This window comes from Rhinopithecus roxellana, chromosome 20, assembly GCF_007565055.1.
Source record: "Rhinopithecus roxellana isolate Shanxi Qingling chromosome 20, ASM756505v1, whole genome shotgun sequence".
Lineage (NCBI taxonomy): Eukaryota > Metazoa > Chordata > Mammalia > Primates > Cercopithecidae > Rhinopithecus > Rhinopithecus roxellana.
Window position 1 is genome coordinate 19268721 of NC_044568.1, and position 19912 is coordinate 19288632.

Sequence of the window (19912 nt, forward strand, 5' to 3'; positions counted from 1 at the left end):
TGGGCCGGGTCACACAGCCTTCTGCAGCTAGGCCAGCTTGGGGAACTGGAGTCAGCTGTGAGGAAGGGTCTCCTGAAGCTGCCACACCAGGCAGTGCCAACACGGCCTTGCTTGGCCTGGTGCTCCCTGGTGCAGTTCTGAGGCTGGAGAAGAGGGAAGTGGCCAGTAGCCATCCTTCATGGTCCACCCTAAGCTGTGAGAGCTGACATTGGTCAGGTGAAAGAGTGTTCTAGCTGCTGCTTCTTTATGTGACCATTTATTGAAGTATAATATACATAAAGTACTTATGATACTGAATATCTCAAAGCAAACACCAAAGCTGCTGCCTTTTTTTTTTTTTTTTTTTTTGAAGTGGAGTGTTGGGATCTTGCTCTGTCTTCCAGGCTGGAGTACAGTGGTGCGATCTCAGCTCACTGCAAGCTCCGCCTCCTGGGCTCAAGCAATTCTCCTGCCTCAGCCCCCCGAGTAGCTGGGACTACAGGCACACACCACCACGTCCAGCTAGTTTTTTGTATTTTTAGTAGAGATGGGGTTTCACTGTGTTAGCCAGGATGGTCTTGAATTCCTGACCTTGTGATCTGCCTGCCTCGGCCTCTCAAAATGTTGGGATTGCAGGCGTGAGCCACCGCGCCCATCCCAAAGTTGCTTATTTTTATTTAACTTAAAAAAATTTAAAAAATTTTTTATAGAGATGGGGCCTTGCTATGTAGCCCAGGCTGGTCTCGATCTCCTGAGTTCAAGTGTTTCTCCAACCTCGGCCTCCACAAAGTTCTGGGATTCCAGGTGTGGTCACCGTGTCCTGCCACCAAAGCCTCCTGAGGGCTGTCCTGGTGTGATGAGAGGGGTCTGGGGAGGGCTGGCTGTGCCTCCTGAGGGCTGTCCTGGTGTGATGAGAGGGGTCTGGGGAGGGCTGGCTGTGCCTCCTGAGGGCTGTCCTGGTGTGATGAGAGGGGTCTGGGGAGGTCTGGCTGTGCCTCCTGAGGGCTGTCCTGGTGTGATGAGAGGGGTCTGGGGTGGGCTGGCTGTGCCTCCTGAGGGCTGTCCTGGTGTGATGAGAGGGGTCTGGGGAGGTCTGGTTGTGCCTCCTGAGGGCTGTCCTGGTGTGATGAGAGGGGTCTGGGGAGGTCTGGCTGTGCCTCCTGAGGGCTGTCCTGGTGTGATGAGAGGGGTCTGGGGAGGGCTGGCTGTGCCTCCTGAGGGCTGTCCTGGTGTGATGAGAGGGGTCTGGGGAGGGCTGGCTGTGCCTCCTGAGGGCTGTCCTGGTGTGATGAGAGGGGTCTGGGGAGGGCTGGCTGTGCCTCCTGAGGGCTGTCCTGGTGTGATGAGAGGGGTCTGGGGAGGGCTGGCTGTGCCTCCTGAGGGCTGTCCTGGTGTGATGAGAGGGGTCTGGGGAGGTCTGGCTGTGCCTCCTGAGGGCTGTCCTGGTGTGATGAGAGGGGTCTGGGGTGGGCTGGCTGTGCCTCCTGAGGGCTGTCCTGGTGTGATGAGAGGGGTCTGGGGAGGTCTGGCTGTGCCTCCTGAGGGCTGTCCTGGTGTGATGAGAGGGGTCTGGGGAGGGCTGGCTGTGCCTCCTGAGGGCTGTCCTGGTGTGATGAGAGGGGTCTGGGGAGGTCTGGCTGTGCCTCCTGAGGGCTGTCCTGGTGTGATGAGAGGGGTCTGGGGAGGGCTGACTGTGCCTCCTGAGGGCTGTCCTGGTGTCTATGCTTTTCCTTTGTCCTGTTACCTGCCCGTACACTGGGCTGTCAGGGCACTGAAATCATCCCTGTCTGTCCTGTCATGCTGTGCTGTCATTTTTAGTCAAACCAGAGGATATGGTGCTTTTCTGTGTTTCACATGCAGCTGTTCCCATTGGCTTCAAACGGGCCTGTTTTAAGGCTTCGTGTGAGGTGTGTGGGATGTGGGTTTCACTGCAAAGCAGAAGGCAGCATGGAGCTGGGCTTGGCCTCTGCTGTCTGGTATAGACAAGCCTGGGGATCAGGTGTAGCTGCAGACACGGCTGGGCGCAGAGGGAGGGACCTCATTTCCCAGCCACCTATTCCTGCCCTGCCTCACTCCCCTGGGAATGTGATAATGTGATGTGTAGGTCTTGAGAAGAAGACCCAGGTCCTGCAGCCTAGTGAAAAGACAACTGTGGCCTACCACGAGGCCGGACACGCGGTGGTGGGCTGGTTCCTGGAGCACGTGGACCCCCTGCTGAAGGTTGGTCTTCCCACCCTGAGTGGGTCTGCCCAGCAGGCTGGGCCTGGAATCTGCGCCAGCCTGTGGTCGTGTGGGCATGGTACATTCAAGGGTTGGCCCTTTAACTTTTTAAGGAATATACTGCTCTAGAATTTGTCAGAAGATCCCTTTGGGGTGGGAAGGAAGAGCACTGGGTTCCAAATGGGGCCTCGGCCGTGCGACTCGAGGGAGCAGCCTCAGTGTTAAACCCCCTCACTCCTGAGCTCTGGGTTCGACCATTGGTCCCTCCAGAGCCTCTGCAGGGCAGGCAGAGCAGAGGTGGTTTCCATGTGAAGCTCCCAAAGGCAGGTGCACTTCTTGGGGCATCCCCATGGTGTATGAGGGGCCTGGGTCAGGCTCTCTTCTCTCACGTTCCAGTGAAAGGACCCGTGGTCAGAGCTAGGGTCAGGTGGCCTGGCCGCTCCAGGGTGGCTCCTGGAGGAAGCAGGGACCGTGTTTGGGGTGACAAGGGCATGGGTCCTGTCCTCAGGTGTCCATCATCCCCCGGGGCTCGGGGCTCGGCTATGCACAGTACCTGCCCCGGGAGCAGCACCTCTACACCCGGGAACAGCTCTTCGACCGCATGTGCATGATGCTCGGAGGCCGGGTGGCCGAGCAGCTGTGCTTCGGACAGATCACTACGGGGGCTCAGGACGACCTGAGGAAGGTCACCCAGAGTGCGTATGCCCAGGTAAGGGTGGGCGTCCCCCAGCGCGGGCTGCAGGAGGCTATGTTGGGCGCAGGCTCATCCTGGGTTCCGCACTTACAGATTGTGCAGTTTGGGATGAGTGAGAAGCTGGGCCAGGTGTCCTTCGACTTTCCCCGACAAGGCGAGGCCCCAGTGGAGAAGCCGTACAGTGAGGCAACCGCCCAGCTCATTGACGAGGAGGTCCGGTGCCTCATCAGCGCCGCCTACAAGCGCACCCTGGACCTGCTGACACAGTGCCGGGAGCATGTGGAGAAGGTGAGTGTGGCTTCTGCCCAGACGGGTCGTGGGTCCCATGTTGGGTCACGGTCAGGCCACACCCGAAGGCCACACCCATCCTCGAGCTTGCTTAGGTTTGGTCTGTGAGCATGTCCTCAGAGCTGTCTGACAGGTGGGCCGTTGTTTCCAGGTGGGCCAGCGGCTCCTGGAGAAGGAAGTGCTGGAGAAGGCAGACATGGTGGAGCTGCTGGGCCCTCGGCCCTTCGCGGAGAAGTCTACGTATGAGGAGTTTGTAGAAGGCATGGGCAGCCTGGAGGAGGACACGTCCCTACCCGAGGGGCTGAAGGGTTGGAACCAGGGACAGGAGGAGGAGGACATGGAGCAGCCTGTGCAGGGGAGCTCTGCGTAGCCTGTGGTGGTGCCTGCACCTGCTGCTGGGTGGAATTCAGGTGACTGCCACTTACCTGGGGCCTTTGCAAAGCAGCTGTGGAATCTCACCCAAAACAAATTAAAACGTGACAACTGTGAACGGGCGTTTTAGATCAGGGTGCTCTGAGCCCACATGCAGGGAGTGGGAGTGGGCAGAGGGGGTACCCTGAGTCCCTGGGTCCTGCTGCTGGAGTCGGGTCCAGGGTTAGATGGGAGAGGCCCAGGGCTCTGGTCCCTGTGGTGCTGAGGCAGGTGTGAGTGTGGCTTCAAGAGGGACTTGCGTGGGGCACCTTCTGTGGAGGCGTGTTGGTGTGGCCGTAAGTCACTCAGAGGGGCCTGGGTCCAGCACAGAAACCCTCACGGTTTGGTAGAATTCAGAAAAGGAGAGCGTCAGCCAGGTGTCAAGGGTGAGTCAGGTTTCTAAAGCAGCTCTTTGGATTGGTGGAAGCTGATCTGTTGATCTGTCCTTAAAAAGGATTAAAAAGGAAAGTCCACACCACCCACAGGTGCGTGGCTGAGGGAGGAGGAGGAGCTGTGGGGCCTTACACCTGGGTTCCTCATCGGGCATCCCCCCACCCCCGTCTGCACCTTGGCTCTGTGGCAGCACTGCTCTGAGTGTGAGGGACTTGAGTTGCTTAAAAAACCTGGCCCCTGTCCTTGGGTGGAGGTGCTCTCACTGCAGGATGTATCTGGGTCATCAGTTCGGTTCCTGCGATCCCTTTTTTTTGGAGTCCTGGAGGGGGAAGCTCTGCAGGGCCCCAGCCGGCTCAGGGGTGTTTGTGGAGAGGCTGTGATCTGAAGCCTCAGCACGCGGCTGCCTCTGACCCTGGTGCCTGTTCATGAACCCTTTTCCTGGGGTTGGGTAGCTCCTAATTTTTATTAGGAAGGCCCCTTCTGGGCTCTGAGCTCCAGGCCCTTTGGTGCCTTGAACTGAGGGAGGCTTTGCTTTTTCTTATCTGGGGTATGTGGGACTCGGTGAGGATGCCCCTTGCGCTGTCTCCAGCACATGACCTACCTCTAGGACTCACTGGGGTCAGCAACAGCAGGGCAGTGTCAGCCTCAGCCACTGCCTTGGGGTGGGTGGATGCGTGTCTAGGTCACCTGGGATGGGACCTGGGGGATGCCCATTTGCAGATGTCCTGGGTGAGCGGCCGTAGGAGGAGGCCCTGCTTGCTGTCCTGGGCACTATTTGTTCTCAGCCTCTCTCTCGACCTAGGCCAGATCAGACACTGGGGCTTTGTAGTACATTTTATAAATTGCTTGTTACGTTGGCCTTGGAGCCTCAAAAATATAATTTCCAACTGGGGGTGAACACGTTCAACTTTTGCTGTTTGTAAAATGCGTATTATTGGACTCAACAACTCTCCAGCACTCAACCTTCATCATGGCCTCCACCAGACCCAGAGTAGCTGAGCCACTTGGGGTCCGGTTGGGGCCTGGTCTCAGGTCCCTCAGATGGAGGTGGGGGTGCTTCCTCAACCCCACCCTTCCCCGGTGACATCGTGGCATCTGGTGGCCTCCAGGATGCAGGGTGGTCATGGGCTCATGGCTCCAGCCCCACTGTGGTTCCCTCCAACACCCCTGGGAGAGCCTGGGTGTCCGTTTCGCCACCTCCCAGCCGGCTGCACATGCCTGGGGTCCTTCATGATGATGTGGGTGTGGGATCCTTGTGCCTCCCCTACCGGGCTGTTCCCTCCAGACCTGTCTCCTCGGCGCCCGCATTCACCCTCACCTCTTCAGGGCTGTCACGCGCCTTCCCCTCAGCCTTCCTGCATGTGTCCTTCACAAGCTGTTCCTTATGTCAATCAGGAGTCGTCTCAGCCCCTGAATCAGACACCATTTTCCACAGCCTTTTCCCCCCTGTCCTGGGCGTGACCTGCAGTCTGCCTCATCAGCCTGTTGATGGTGGCTCAGCCTGTTGATGGTGGCTTTGCTGAGAAGCTCCATCGGCCAGAGTGACACCTGCGGGTGCTGCTGTCTGTGCTGTGGCAGTCTGTTCACCCTGCGGGGACACGAGGCAGTCTGTGCACCCTGCGGGGACACGAGCCTTCAGCCTCTGTATTTCTCAGCCTGCCTGCCTCCCTCCCTCTGCCAGAAGGGAAGGTGGAATGGGGTGGATTGCGTGTACCTGCCGGTAGCTGTGTACCCTTTCCAGAAGGTACGTCACTGACGGAGGCCGTTTTCTGGGTCCGTGGTCGTAGGACACCTGACTGAGAATTTTCATGTATGGGAGGCCCCAGGCTTCTCCCCTCAGAGCCCAGCACGGAAACACACAGAGACCCATGGGTCTGGCAGAAGGGAGGTCAGCCCTGGCCAGGCTCCGTGGCCATCTCATTTCATGAGTAGTGACAGTGGACAGGAGTTTTGGCCTCATCTGGTGCCTCTCCATGACCAGTGCCATTGGCCTCTGGGACAGGAATGTGTTGAGAGCGACTCCTTTGCTGGGGAGTGACTCCCTCCCCTGGCCCGGGCCACCTTTACGAACACGTGGGGCATGACTTTCACTTCCTTAATGATTCCTTCTGTTGTGTAACTTTGGGACTAGAAATCCAGGACACTCATCCCCCAAATGTGACCCAAGGGAGCACAGCAGAGAGCCCTTGGGCTGCTGCAGCTGGAGAATGATCAGGGCATGGAGCCCAGGACAGCTCAGCCCACACCCCTGAGCAGGCACCTCATGCACTCTGGTGTTGGAAAGGAAGAGACCGCGACCAGGCCTTTGAATGCGCAGTGATGCTTTAATCCCACTGTTTGCAAACGAGCTCTGTGGAAGCTCAGCAGGAAGGATGGAAGATTGGGGAGGAAGACCCTGGCGGGTGGAGGTGTGGCCAGGGACATAGGCTGCCTTTATGGGACGGAAAGAGAAAGCTGCTGGGCTCTGTGTGACTGGAAACCAGGGAAGGAGGCCTGGCTGAGGCAGGAACTGGGTTTGCCAGCAGTGCTGAGAGGCAGCGGGTGGCTCAGAAGTGGGAGCAGGTGCCGCCTCTAAAGTCCTGTACACAGAAGGAGCTCAAGGCATGCCTGGGGCATCTCCAAAGCTCTACTGACAGTGAAGGCCAGGAGCGTGTTTTCCTTCCCCGAAGTGTGCTCATGGGAAATGGGCCGGGGCAGGTTGGCTTGCGGATGGAAAGTAAGCGTACACTTTTGTATTACACTCATTCTTTGACTTGCTGTCAGGCAGGAAGCCCATTTTGTGAGCTTCAGCATACAAGCATTGGGAGGGCATGAGCTGGGGCCCCCAGACACCCCAGAGCAGAGGAGCAGGGCCTGTCAGCCTCCTCTGCTGCTGCCGGACACAGACCCACGGGTCCCATGGGCCCCAAACCTGCCCAGCAAGTTTAAGGGCTGTGGGCAGGCCGTGTAACCGGGCAGTGGGATGTGAGCAGAAACAAGGATATGGCCTCATAGTGGATGCAGGACAGGGAGACGGTGAACTCCTCCCCGAGCCGAGAGCATTCCAGGAGGTGTCACCAAGTTTCTGAGGCAGTCTGGTGATATTTGGTGTTCTGAGCTAAGGAGGGAATGGACTTTCCTGTCACGCAGGGACCAAGAGAAGCAGGTGCAGGTCTTAGAGCTGAGCCTTGGGGAGGGGACCCTAGTGAGACAGTGCCTCGTGGAGTAGAAGGGGCAGGATGGAAATCAAGGTGGGAATTTTGGGGCCGCTCCTCCATGTGCTTTGCTGGACAGCACATTGTCCCATTAGCCACTACCAAACCTGCCTCTGGCTTCTGAGCTTGGTAGCACAGGTAAGCGCGGAGCTTGGAGCACCCCCTGGAGTTCCTGGAGTGGCTGTCACAGGCCTGGGTCCCCCTCACCCCAGGGCCGCCATGGGCCACTCCACTCCTCACCACATTTCCGGCAGTGACTCTGTGACGCTGTCTTCCTGACTCAGGGCCCAGGAACAAGCTGGACGTAAGGCCACTGGGCTGTGCTTGTGCTGGGGCTCCCAGAGGCATCCAGGGGCCCCATGTGTCCCCCAGGAAAGCCGGCTGGTCTCCACGTGAGGCTAAGCCCCGTGCCCAACAGACAAGGCAGGCCTTGGGGCTGGCAGGGAGCTGCCCCCAGGATGTGCGTCAGGAGGTGACGGCTGGAGCCTCGTGGGGGTGCGAAGTGTGTCTGCTGGGTCAGGACTGCCCAGATCTGCCATCATGGTGTTCTGACTCCAGCCCTGCAGGAGCTGGAGGGCAGGCGGAGATGGCCTAGTCCTCCTGGGGCCTCTCCACAGTGAGAAACGTGTCCAGGACTGTGGCCTGCCGCTCAGGGTCACCTAGGGGCTGCTTCTCACGGTTCTGCTCAGCCCTTGTCCTTGTCCAGGAAGGGGAGCGCAGGCAGCCAGCTCGGGGCAGCGGGTGCAGACCTAGGGGGATGCGGGCAGGGCAACTCAGCGTGGCCGAGAGGCCTGGGTGAATGCAGGAGGGCTTCAGGTCCCGCTGGCCTCCTGGGCCACTCCTGCCAATGCTCTGCACCGGCCCCTGCACCTGGCATGCACACATCTACCTCTAACAGGAGGCCCCCACCACACACTGGCTCCACCAGAGAGGTGGACATTGTGGTCTGGGTGGGGCCTGGACAGGGCCTTTTCTGGTGCTCCCCAGAGTCACTACAGCCTAGGCTGAGCCTCTCCTGCGTGGTCAAGTGACCCTGGTGGGGCCTCCCCAAACCACCCCCTGGCAGGTGTCCCAGCTCAGCCAACCACTCCCGTGAGCCCTGCAGGCCTCTTGGAGCCTCTGCCCCATCATGGGCCTTGTGTCTCCGCGGTGCGGGCTCTGTGGGGCTGGGGATTCTGGTGGGCTGGAGTCTGAGCCCCTCACTCTCACTCCACCTCCCCAGCCACAGTAGTACATGCCTGGGCTCATAGGCTGGGTGGGAAGAGTTGCCACCAACATGGAGATGGTGGGAACTGGCCAGGGTCAGGCAATGGCCATGTCCTGGAGGTGAGCTGGGGGCTGACTCACCAGGCCCCATTCCCTCCCAGACACCTGGGGCTGCAGCAGCCCAGGACACACAGGCTGACACCCCTTCCTGACACCTCCAGGAACCAGGGGAGCAGCTGGCTGCTGGCAGGATTCACAGTGGGGCTGGTCCTTTTAATGAGGTCCTTGGTGGTCTGGGGGGTGGGGAAGCAGAGGCCAGGCCAAACCGTCCCATGCAGGGAAGGCTCAGCCCGATGCTATCACAGTTATCACTGAAGTTCACACAGGTCGTGTCAGTGCCCTTCACTGGTCACTGTCAGAAGAGACTAAGGACACGCTGTCGCAGCCTCAGTGGTGAGTCCTGTGCTCTGGTCATGCTGAGCACGTGGCCGTGCCAGGGGCCCTGCTCGCACGCAGTGAGGACACTGGAGCTGCCTTCAGGCCAATGGCAACGCTCCATGGGAATCAGAGGAAGTTAAGTGAGCTGAGGAGGGGCCCGGGCTGGTGATCACCCCCACCTTTCGTTCTTGGCCCAATTTATGATGAAAATTCATGTTCATTAAATTCTGCTTTTGAGGGGACAGTGGCTTTAGCCTTCAGTTGCTCACTTGAAAAGTAAAGTTTTAAGCAGCTGTGATGGGGAAATTGCTTCAAGTTGGGCAAATAGCAGCGTGGTGAAATGAAGTGGTGACGGATTCTTGCTAAAACACACGCACACCTCCCAGGACTTCCCAAGGGGCCTCAGCCCACCACGCACACCTCCCAGCCCCGATGCTGGCCTCACCTGCTGGGGACTCGGTGTTGAGGTTCTCATCGTCTGAGTCAGCAAAGACCTCGGCCAGCTCCTGGTCGGACATGTCGGTCAGCTCAGTGAGGTCCAGGAGGTCGAAGTGGACCTCCAGAGAGGAGACACTGCTCAGAGGCTCTGAGGGCAGAGGGGGTAGGGTCAGCCCTCAGGCCCTCCCACAAGGCTGCTTAGAGCCCTGGGGGTCTAGGAGAGTGTGCGCTGTGTCCTCCCACAAGGCTGTGGGTGAACCACAGCTTCCCGCACAGCCCAGCACCATCAGGATCTGATGGGTATTGCGTATACTCATGACTAGAAGGCTTTCACTTGACAGATGGTGCAGCTGAGGCCCAGAGTACCCAAGCTGCAAGAGTCTAGCGCACAGCGCTGGACCCAGAGCCCCCAGGGAGTGTTTGGACAGGTAGACCCTGCTGCCTTGTCTCCTGGGGGAGCTCACGGGGTCCTCATAGAGTGCACTGGGCAGGGAGCAGTACTTACGCCTCCTCTCTGTGACCTGCAGGAGCCCCGGTGCTGGTATGGGGATGCCCCCCACCTCCTCCTCCACAGGCGTGTGGCCATTGTCCCCTGTCCCGTGGGCTGGGACGCCCAGCGCAGCCTGCAGCACCTCAGTCTCCTTAATGATCTCTGCATCCAAAGACACAGGATGTCACCTTGAGACCCACAGGGCTCCCACATCCCCCCAGGACGCGGGGCTGGGTGTGAGGACTTGGCACATCCAGTCCTTTGAGACTCTGGGCAGTGACCAGCAGGTGATGGGATGGCTGGGCTTGTGACCTCATGCCTGGACCCCAGACAAGGGGTTGGGGGGCTTCAAGGAGGCTGCCCCTTCCCCTTGGGCCCTGGCCTCCCCTAGTGAACAAGGACTCTGAGGTCCAGATCACCCTTGGTACTCAAGCACCCGTGAAAGCAGCACCATGCAGGCCTGGAAGTTCCACCAGGGCCCGCGTGGCTCATCCCAGTGCTGTCCTGGCCTCTTGAGTTCTGGCTCAGCCCAGGGTCCCCTGAAGGATCGCCTGTGAGTTTCCATGCCCAGCCTCTTGGTCCCCTTCAAACCAGAACAGCCCCTCTCCACTGTTCCTTTTAAAAACCGATGTTGTGTTTGAGTTCAGAATAACACATTCTCATTAAATGAAAGTTAGAAACCAGGAGGAATAGGCAGGCCTGCCATTCTGTGATCACTTGGCCACCAACCACGCCTCACAGTCGAGCAAATATTCTTCCAGGTTTTTCCCTTTTTTTTTTTTTTCGAGATGGAGTCTCTCTCTCTCACCCAGGCTGGAGTGCAGTGGCGCAGTCTCAGCTCACTGCAACCTCTGCCCCCTGGGTTTGAGCGATTCTCCTGCCTCATCTGCCTGAGTAGCTGGGATTACAGGCATGCACCACCATGCCCGGCTAATTTTTGTATTTTTAGTAGAGACGGGGTTTCACCATGTTGGCCAGGCTGGACTTCTGACCTCAGGTGATCCATCTGCCTCAGCCTCCCAAAGTGCTAGGATTACAAGGTGTGAGCCACCGAGCCTGGCCTCATTTTTTCACAAACGTAACTGTTCCTTTTTTTTTTTTTTTTTGAGACAGAGTCTTGCTCTGTCACCAGGCTGGAGTGCAGTGGCGCGATCTCGGCTCACTGCAATCTCCACCTCACGGGTTCAAGCGATTCAAATGCCTCAGCCTCCTGAATAGCTGAGACTACAGGTGTGTGCCACCATACCCAGCTATTTTTTTTTTTTTTTTGTAGTTTTACTCGTGATCCACCCGCCTTGGCCTCCCAAAGTGCTGGGATTACAGGCGTGAGCCACCGCACCTGGCCCAACTGTTTCTTTTCTATACTTAACAATTGTTTCGTCAGACGAGAGCAGGAGGCCCCTTGGCTGCTGACCCAAAGCTAGAGACATTGGCGACTCTTACGTCCATCCCTCCACAGATGCCCTCAGCCCTCCCCAGCTGCTCACCCTCTCATCCAGGGCCACATCATTCTAGCAGCCACCTCACTTGCCACAGGCAGCCAGAGAGTCCTGTTAGCCAGAGTCAGGCCTGTCCCTGGGGGCATGCTCCCCTTTGGCCCTCGGCCCTGTGGGTCCATCTCTTAGGGAAGAGATAAAGCACTTGCTTTTTGCCCCCACCCACTGCTCCTGCAGGAACCTGTTTCCAGATGGCCCTCCTTCCCTCAGCTGCTTCCTGGACCCTGCGTGGCAGGGGCCTTCTGGGGACACCAGCACTTCCCACCTGAGTGGGTGCTCAGCACACGCGTGTCAGATGGACAGGTGCCCTCCCACTTCTGCCAGCAGCACCCTGAGGACCCTATGAGGTATTTTTGGCAGCCCCCAGTGGTGTGCACTGATCGTAGCTGGGTGTGCTTGAAGCCGAGGGGAGCAGCTGGGATTCGGTGCCAACAGCTGCCTGGGAGGGGTGGGCCTGTCCTCCCCCATGGCACTAGCTGGCAGCCTAGATACTGCCAGGTGAGCCTGGTGGGTCTGTAGCATTCGTCCTAGTGCACCCCCACCCCTCCCCAGCAGAGCCGAGGGAGGTGCAGGCCCGCAGGTGCCCAGCCTCCTGAGTGTAGGGCTGGGAGGTCCCCATTGGCTTAAGAACTGGGCAGTGTGGCTGTAGGCAGGTGACCTGGCAGCGAGCCGAGTGTTAGGCTCTGCCTGGGCAGCAGCCCTGTGGCCTGACAGTGGCCCACCTGCCTCCTGTCTGAGGAGCCAAGTGCTGTGTCATCGCATGGCCCATTTCAGGCCTGGGGGTTGGGCAGGCTGGACGGGGCTCGCAGAATCTGGTTTCTACCTCTCCACTGGCATCTGGAATGAGGTTTCTGAGCATCCTAAGGGGTCAAGTTACTGGTGTCTTGGCCCACCCCCAAGTCCAGCAGGGATACCTGCCCGCCCAGAAGGCGCAGGGGACAGGGGATGGCATGTGGACTCTGTTCTAAGGCTGTGAGCAGGGGGACCTACCGGACATCAGCAGGAAGAAGCCTGCTTGACCACTGTCCGTAGCGCTGAGGGGGTGCCCAGGGGAGGGGACGCCCCCAGGAGGCCCAGCCTGGCCCTTGGGCCCTTCCTCAAGGAGAGACAGTGTAGCCTGCAGTCCCAGGTCCCTGCCCACAGGTCCCTGCCCACAGTGTGCTCATGTCCCGCTGGATGGTGCTGTGGTCACCGTTCCAAAATGCTTCCACACAACTCACAGCAGTGGCCATGGCTGCAGAGGGCGTAGCTCTGTCCCAGCCTTGAGTCTCAGGAGGGTGCTGCAGGGGCCTCAGACCTGCCAGGTCCAGGACAGAGCAGGGGCTGCCCCTCTGGCATAGCTGATCCAGAGCCCTGAGAGCAGGTACGAGTGGGGAACCAAGGTGCAGGGGTAAGTCACTGGCCAGGAGGCCCTGCTCTCAGGATCCCCAGCTGAGGAAGGCTACAGGGGCTCTTACCTCCCCAGGTTTACAGGCCAGGCATGTCCCCCATGGGCACCCTCACCCCAGAGCAGGACCCTGGGGTATAGTCCTCAGCTCCATCTCTGTCCCTCCCTGCCCCTCCTTCTGTCCTGAGGGGCACCCCCTCCTATTTTTTCTTTCTTTTTTTTTTTCTGAGATAGATTTTTGCTCTTGTTGTCCAGGCTGGAGTGCAATGGCACGATCTCGGCTCACAGAAACTTCCGTCTCCTGGGTTCAAGCGATTCTCCTGCCTCAGCCTCCCGAGAAGCTGGGATTATAGGCATGCACCACCATGCCTGGCGAATTCTGTATTTTTAGTAGAGATGGGGTTTCTCCATGTTGGTCAGGCTGGTCTCAAACTCCTGACCTCAGGTGATCCGCCCGCCTCAGCCTCCCAAAGTGCTGGCATTATAGGCTTGAGCCACCACGCCTGGCCTCTCTCTCTTTTTTAAGAGACAAGGTCTCACTGTTGCCCAGGCTGGAGTGCAGTGGTAAAACCATAGCTCACTGCAGCCTCAACTTCTTCAGCTCAAGCGATCCTCCCACCTCAGCCTCCTGAGTAGCTGGGACCACCACTCCTGGCTAATTAAAATTTTTTTTGGTAGAGACAGGGTCTTGCCATATTGCCCAGGCTGATCTCGAACTCCTGGGTTCAAGCGATCATCCACCCTGGCCTCCCATCCCCTCCTCTCTGGCAGCCCCCTGATATCAAGGAAACCTGGGGCAAAAACAGTTCTGCAGAGAATCTCTGTGGGGACAGCACCCTCAGAGGCAGGGTGGGGCAGGTGGTTCTGGGTTAATAATGACAGCTGGGTGTGGTGGTACACACCTGTGTGGCAGCTACTTGGGAGGCTGAGGCAGGAGGACTGCCTGAAACCCAGGAGGTCAAGAATGCAGTGAGCTATGATCGTGCCACTGCATTCCAGCCTGAGCAACAGAGCAAAACCCTGCCTTAAAAAAAAAAAAAAAAGGCAGTGGCTTATGGTTTTCTAGGACAGTCCCAGCATTCTGTGTTTATTGACTAACTCCATTCTCACCTCACCCTAACTCCCAGCTACATGGGGAAGACTCTGAGATTTGTACTTGAGAGGAAGAAGCTGAGGCACTGAGTAGCTCAGCATCTGTTCCCAGCATGCAGCACAGGGCTGGCCACAGACGCAGCTGGAGCTCTCAGCCATCACCTGTGAGCCTGTGCCTGATCATGGCATGGGGCTGGGAGACAGGGATCCTGGTTCAGGGCCCAGGAGAGGGAGCAGAAAGTCCCTCACTTGCTGGCTTAGGTTCCCTGGGTCCTGACCCCGGGGGAAGTGGATCTCTGAAGGAAGGTGGGACAGAGGTGGAGTCTCCCCTTGTAGCCCCCCTCTCGCTGGGCGGGGCCCCTCATCCAGACGAAGGCTCTCATTCATTCACCCAACCAAGCCTTCTGAATCACCCTCCGTTCTGGGGACATGGCACAGACAAAATAGATGATTCCTGCCCTTCTGAGGGGCAGTCAGTGCAGGGAGCAGTGTGGGGCTGTGCTCCCATTTTAGGGAGGATCTGGGGAGGGTGCTCTACCAAGACTTGGAGGAGAAGCCTGGAGGTGGGAGGGAGCCGTGTGATACTGGGGGGACATGCATAAGGGCCCCGAGCAGAGTGCATTTGAGGACAGCTGGGGGCTGTGAGGCAGGGCAAAGGTGGGTGTGTGCAGGTATGTGGACCTTGTCAGGACTTTGGTTTCCACACCAAGTGAGCTGGAAGAAGCTGCTGAAGGGTTTGAGTCTGGGCCAACATGGCGAAACCCCATCTCTACTAAAAATACAAAAATTTGCCGGTGTGGTGGTGCATGCCTGTAGTCCCAGCTACTCAGGAGGCTGAGGCAGGAGACTCGCTTGAACCTAGGAGGAGGAGTTTGCAGTGAGCAGAGATCATGCCACTGCACTCCAGCCTGGGTGACAGAACGAGACTCTGTCTCAAAAAAAAAAAAAAAAGCATCTTTTCATATTTTTTTTTTTTTTGAGACGGAGTCTTGCTCTGTCGCCCGGGCTGGAGTGCAGTGGCCGGATCTCAGCTCACTGCAAGCTCCGCCTCCCGGGTTTACGCCATTCTCCTGCCTCAGCCTCCGAGTAGCTGGGACTACAGGCGCCCGCCACCTCGCCCGGCTAGTTTTTTCTTGAATTTTTAGTAGAGACGGGGTTTCACCGTGTTAGCCAGGATGGTCTCGATCTCCTGACCTCGTGATCCGCCCATCTCGGCCTCCCAAAGTGCTGGGATTACAGGCTTGAGCCACCGCGCCCGGCCTCTTTTCATATTTCTACATTCCTGAGACAGCAACGCATCTGTAGCTAATGGTGTCAGCGTAGATGGGATTCAGTCCTGTAAGCATTTGAAGCTACTAGGTATCTAGTCTGATCCTTCTCCACCTCCCTTTGGCAGTGGCCTGGTCTTTATTCTGTATACTCTGGTGCCTTGGCCTGTGTTGAGGCTTTGGGGAAGGAAAATTGGGAAGATGCAGCTTTTCCCATCAGGACACTAATTTTTTGGCCAGAAGAATGTGATGCCAGGGACACAGAAGACCGGAGCCTCCAGGAGGGGCAAGATTGATCTTGGCATGAAGAGCGTGCAGCTGCTGTAAGGCGCGCACGCGATTCCTCCAGTGACTGAACCTACTGTGTAATCCTCGCAGCATACAAATATGTGTTCGTTAACCATATCCGTAAAGCTCTGGTCAACAGCAGGCTATTAGCAGTTAAGTTTTTGGGGAGTCAAAGGTTCTATGTGGATTTCTGACTTTGAGGGAGGTTGGCACCCCTAACCCTTATGTTGTTGATGACTCAGCTGTACACGCATGTTCACAGCGTGATTCGCAGGAGCCCAAAGCGGAAGCAATCGAATGTGTGTCAGTGGCTCAATGGATAAACAAAATGTGATTCAGCCCAAGAGGGACCGCGGCACCGACACAGGATACCACGTGGATGAGCCTGATCACCTCACTTGAGTGAAAGCCAGGCCCACAAGGACAAATACTGCATGACACCGTTCTTACGAAGTGTCCAGAATAGGCAAGTGCATAGAAATCCGATCAGTGATTGTCAGAGGCTGGGGGGTCGGCAGTGGAGAAGGGGAGAATGGGTATGGGTTTTTTTTTTTGGGGGGAGAATGAAGATATTATAAAATTAGATAGTGGTGGTGACCTCACAATTTTGTGAATATACTAAAACAGTGAGTTGCACACTTCAAAAGGGTGAACTGTATATGTGAAAAATATCTCAATTTAAAAACAACCCTTAATGAAAACAAAGGTTGATCTTGGCTAGAGTTGATACTCGCATACACTGTGAGTCAGCCATGCACCAGACCCCCAGGCTCAGCCCCAGAGCAGGCTGGGACTGGGTAGAGCGAGAAGCATCCGCTCCAAGCAGCTTGTATCTAGTTCCTGGCTGCATTCCTAGGACCAGGCACACAGTGGGTGCGCAGTGAACAAATGAGGATGAATCAAGGAGCCCACTAACCCACAGGTAGTAAGGAGCTGTGCTAGGAATCACCCAGGCCTGTCTGACACCCTCTCAACAAGCTTGTGGGGAGAAGAAAATTTCTCACGGGCAAGACCTGCTGCTTTTTCCAGGGTGGGAACCAGAGGCTCAATGACAGGCAGGCATGGGGGCGGGTGCTGGCAGCCCCCAGGGCCTCCAGGGCCAGGGCAGAGGCAAGCAGATGTTTCTGATGCCCCAGGAAGGACCCCGGAGTGTGGGGTCACAGCAATGTTCTGGTCCTTACCCCAGCACAGCCCCTATCAAGGGGGACCCAACCCCCCTGCAGGGGCTGCTGGTGCCCTGGCTGATGAGTGGGCATTGAGGAAGCACCCCAGTGAGGGAGCCAGGAGTTGGGGTGCCTCAGCCCAGCACCCCCACCCCAGGCTTCCCTGAGGGCCGATTGCTGATGCCCTGTGCTCTGCTGCTGACCTACTTTCCAGCATATTCTCGACTGGAAAACTTGGCCCAAATCCTGTTCACTGTTGTGTGCCCAGGGCCCTGCCCAGAGCATCGAGGAGGCACTTGGCACACCACTGTATGGATGAATGAGCTAATGAAGTGAATGAATGAATATCATAAACTAAATGGCTGCAGAGAAGGCGAGATGGTCGCAGAGGCAGGGGCCACCATCCCCCAGCACCTTCCTCTCTGGATTTGGACCCCCCAAAGCATTTCAGGGATGCTGGGGTAGCCCTGTCTAGACTCTCAGCCTCCTGAGGATCCCTCTCTTTCTCCCTGCGGACCCTCGGGCAGATTGAGTTGGGGGTGGGTTACAGCCCTGGCTTCCAGGTGGGGCCCTCAGAGAGGGCACACGTCACATTCCTGTGCACACATGTATTCTACATTTAATATTAAGAAATAATTCCTTTAGGTGCAAAAATAGTGTTTTAATAATGCTTTATAAAAATCATAGTTTATAGATATTTCTGAATTATTTATCAGTGAAATAATATGTCTAGATTTGGTTCAAACCACTAATGAAGGGAGGTTGGTAGTAGTCTGGAGAGGAGGCTGTGGGCCTAGGGGCTGGGATATCACACATGGGCTTTTGTCATGCTGTTCTCTCTACTTTTGTAAGGTTTTCAAAAGTAAGTGATAAGCAATGACAGTTATAGTCACCAACGTGTGATCTCATGAGGTTCCACAAAGTAGGCATCACTGGCCACTTTGCAGACAAGGAAACAGGCATTGGTGTCAAGAGTGTGAGCCCTCAGAGGACAGGGCCCTATCTTCCCACTAAGTCCCCACCCCGGGGAGGGTACTGTGCAGAGCCGTGACCTGTAGGTAAATACCTGTGCACTGATTGAGTCAGGTATCTGAAGCCCCCAGCCAGTAAGTGATGGGCTCAGAAACTGAACCTGCTTTCTCTGCCTTTTAAGCTGCTGGGAAGTCCTCCTTTTTTCCCAAAGGAGGAGGGAAAAGAGATTAACCTCCACTCCCAAATGCCTTGGGCTTCCACAGCCCTGCAGGGGAAGCAGAGCTGTCTCCACTGACAGACACGGAAATTGAGGCCCAGAGGGGCCCGACTGCCCACAATTCACAACTGGAAACAGGTCTGAGACCCCCAAGCCCTCACTCCCAACTTCCAGGCTTCCTGTGTCCACAAAGCTGCTATTGGCAAGACCCAGGGGACTGGGACTATCAGTGTTAAGAAAGAAATCTGATCCCTCCCACAAATGACAAAACAAAACACAAATCCACCAGCCCTGGGGCATTCGTCCCTCCACCTTGGACTGCAGATACACAGGGTGGGTGGACCTGCTCCTCCTGGGGACGCCACTGTGTGTGGCTGGGGGACTGAGAGGTTCCTATGTAGTTACAGAGTGGCAGGCTGGCCTGTGCTCTCAGGTACCTGCTGGCTCCCTGGAGTGGGACCTCTAGGAAACCAGGAGGTGGTGGGCTTGGCTGGGCAGGTGGAGGTGTCTGCAGTTTGCATCCAAGTTCCTACCTAGGCCAGTGGAACCCCGAAAGCCCTTTTGGAAAAGGCTCTGGGAAGCGGGGAGAGTCTGAGAGCTTTCTTCCCGTTACTAACTCCAAGGTCCTGCAGTAGGGCCTCCACCATCAGGGCAGGGAGCGCTCCACGCGCACATACCCTCCCCGGTGAGCGTGCGCCTGGGCCGCGCCCGGACTAGCCACGCTTGCAGCTCTGGAGCCCCCGGCAGGCCGCACCCGTGCATGCCCCACGCCCCCACCAAGACCCATCTCAGCCCCTCGCCCCTGGCAGGATCCCTGCCACGGTCTACGGCCCTCGCCCCCGGGACTCGCGGCTGGGCGAACAAAGCGGACGCGCTTGCAAGCGACCAGCGTCGCCCCCACGCCCCACCGACAGGGACCCCAAACTCCAGCCTCGGAACGTCCCTCCCCCGCTCCCCGTGTCACCGGCTGACTCGGCTGGGAGGGGGCTCAGGACGAAACTCCAGGCCACCCACCAAGGAGCGTGCCCGGCAAGGCTTCCCGGGCCGGGAGCGCAGAGAACAAGGGGGCGGAGACTCGGTCTGTGTGCCCCCAGCCCCGCGCGGGGACCGCGCCCGGGAGGTGTCCCTGGCCCGCCGGACGCCCCCGAGTTGCCCAAGGGGTCTCCCGGGAGCCGCGAAGGGTGAGCCCTGGGGGGAGGGGCTGCGGCTCGCTGCGGGAAAGCGCTGCTCGGGGGTCTCGGGGGCTGGGGCTGAACTCACCTCCGGGGCCGGCGCCCTCCGGGGGCTCCATGCGGCCGGCGGGGTCTGGGAGGGGCACGGGCGACGGCGGTGTCGCCTGGCCCGGGCGCCCCAACAGCTGCGGCAGCTACTCGGCCCCGGCTCCCGGCGCAGCGCATCGGGGCAGCAACCGGGGGGCCGCGGCGGCAGGGAGGAGCCCGCGGGGCGGGGCGCGCAGCTGCTCCCGGGCCCCGGCCCCCTCCCAGCGCCCCCCCAGCCGCAGGACAGGTGCGGCCCCGCCCCGGCCCGCGCGCGCCCCCTGCCGGCCCCCGGCCCCGCGGACGCCTCCCCCGCCGACCCTTGCCTCGTGGGCCGCGCCCCGCCGCGGACCCCACCAGGACCCCGCTGCGACCTCCCGACCCCGGCCGGGCGTCCGGGGCTCCTGCGCACTCACTCGGCAGCCGCGCCCGCTTGCGTCCTCTTGTTCTCTTCCAGGTACGTGCGTGTGGGGCGCCGACTGTGTGCGGGCGCCCCTCGGGGCTGGCGAGGGGCACAGGAGGGGCCTGACTCGGGCGGGGAATGACAGGATCGCAGAGCGCACTGGATGGTGTGAATTAACGCGGGGGGTGGGTGGGGGCGAGGACGTGTACTTGGGAGGCCGGAAGGGGCGGGGTGGGGGATGGGAGGCAAGGAGAGGGCGGCGGGTCCAGGGCTGCAGAGAGCGCCCAGGCAGCTTCGATGAAATCCCACCTCCCAGCAGGCGCTCAAACCCCTGCCGCGTGGGGCCGACTCTCAGCGCACAGAGCTCCCGTGCAGTGTCTCCTTGCTTCTCCCGCTGACCCTAAGAAGAAGGTATCCTTTCAGGTGAAGAAGCACAGAGACCATAGGTAACCTGTCCAACGATGCAGTCGGGTGCTGAGAAGCTCTGACTCCAGGCCCGTGCTCTGCACTTGAAACCAAACAAACCAAACCAAAGTGTCAGGTAGGAAGAATTTGTTCCCAGCTGGGAGTGAAAAAGGCAGTGAACTTGACAGATGGACTTGAGCGGCCCAGATTGCGG

General features: G+C 58.4%; 3 protein-coding genes across 5 annotated transcripts in view; 2 read left to right on the top strand and 1 right to left on the bottom strand.

The window, feature by feature from the left end:
* Positions 1 to 3671, top strand: part of LOC104674222 (AFG3-like protein 1) — a 28791-nt gene extending 25120 nt beyond the window's left edge. The window contains 5 exon segments of the mRNA XM_010378485.2: positions 2084 to 2199; positions 2708 to 2908; positions 2987 to 3181; positions 3333 to 3523; positions 3525 to 3671. Coding sequence (XP_010376787.2) covers positions 2084 to 2199; positions 2708 to 2908; positions 2987 to 3181; positions 3333 to 3523; positions 3525 to 3654 — 833 coding nt within the window. The 3' untranslated portion in view covers positions 3655 to 3671.
* Positions 768 to 2077, top strand: LOC115895284. Of its 2 annotated transcripts, none has more exons than XM_030925462.1 (2): positions 768 to 830; positions 885 to 2077. In XM_030925462.1, the coding sequence occupies exon 2, from the start codon at positions 890 to 892 to the stop codon at positions 1871 to 1873; it is 984 nt and encodes a 327-aa protein (XP_030781322.1). In that variant the 5' UTR covers positions 768 to 830; positions 885 to 889; the 3' UTR covers positions 1874 to 2077. The 2 variants fall into 2 exon arrangements, with proteins under 2 accessions (XP_030781322.1, XP_030781323.1); XM_030925463.1 differs by having other exon boundaries at positions 790 to 1610; positions 1665 to 2077.
* Positions 3672 to 6283: 2612 nt separating the features above from the next.
* DBNDD1 (dysbindin domain containing 1) lies at positions 6284 to 19544 on the bottom strand. Of its 2 annotated transcripts, none has more exons than XM_030925005.1 (4): positions 19307 to 19544; positions 9767 to 9913; positions 9269 to 9409; positions 6284 to 7928 (listed from the first exon to the last, which is right to left on the bottom strand). In XM_030925005.1, exons 3-4 carry the CDS (start codon positions 9339 to 9341, stop codon positions 7771 to 7773), a joined length of 231 nt encoding a protein of 76 aa, XP_030780865.1. In that variant the 5' UTR covers positions 9342 to 9409; positions 9767 to 9913; positions 19307 to 19544; the 3' UTR covers positions 6284 to 7770. The 2 variants fall into 2 exon arrangements, with proteins under 2 accessions (XP_030780865.1, XP_010376797.2); XM_010378495.2 differs by lacking the exon at positions 19307 to 19544 and adding an exon at positions 18895 to 19134.
* Between the last annotated feature and the right edge of the window lie 368 nt (positions 19545 to 19912).

Bases quoted from the DNA above. Each gene is read 5' to 3' on its own strand.
- LOC115895284 (XM_030925462.1), top strand. From the start codon at position 890: ATGAGAGGGGTCTGGGGAGGGCTGGCTGTGCCTCCTGAGGGCTGTCCT.
- DBNDD1 (XM_010378495.2), bottom strand. From the start codon at position 18,925: ATGGAGCCCCCGGAGGGCGCCGGCCCCGGAG. The intron at 9,914-18,894 runs GTGAGTTCAGCC...CTTTGGATGCAG, and splicing joins GGAGGGCGCCGGCCCCGGAG to AGATCATTAAGGAGACTGAG. The intron at 9,410-9,766 runs GTAAGTACTGCT...CTCTGCCCTCAG, and splicing joins GCAGGTCACAGAGAGGAGGC to AGCCTCTGAGCAGTGTCTCC.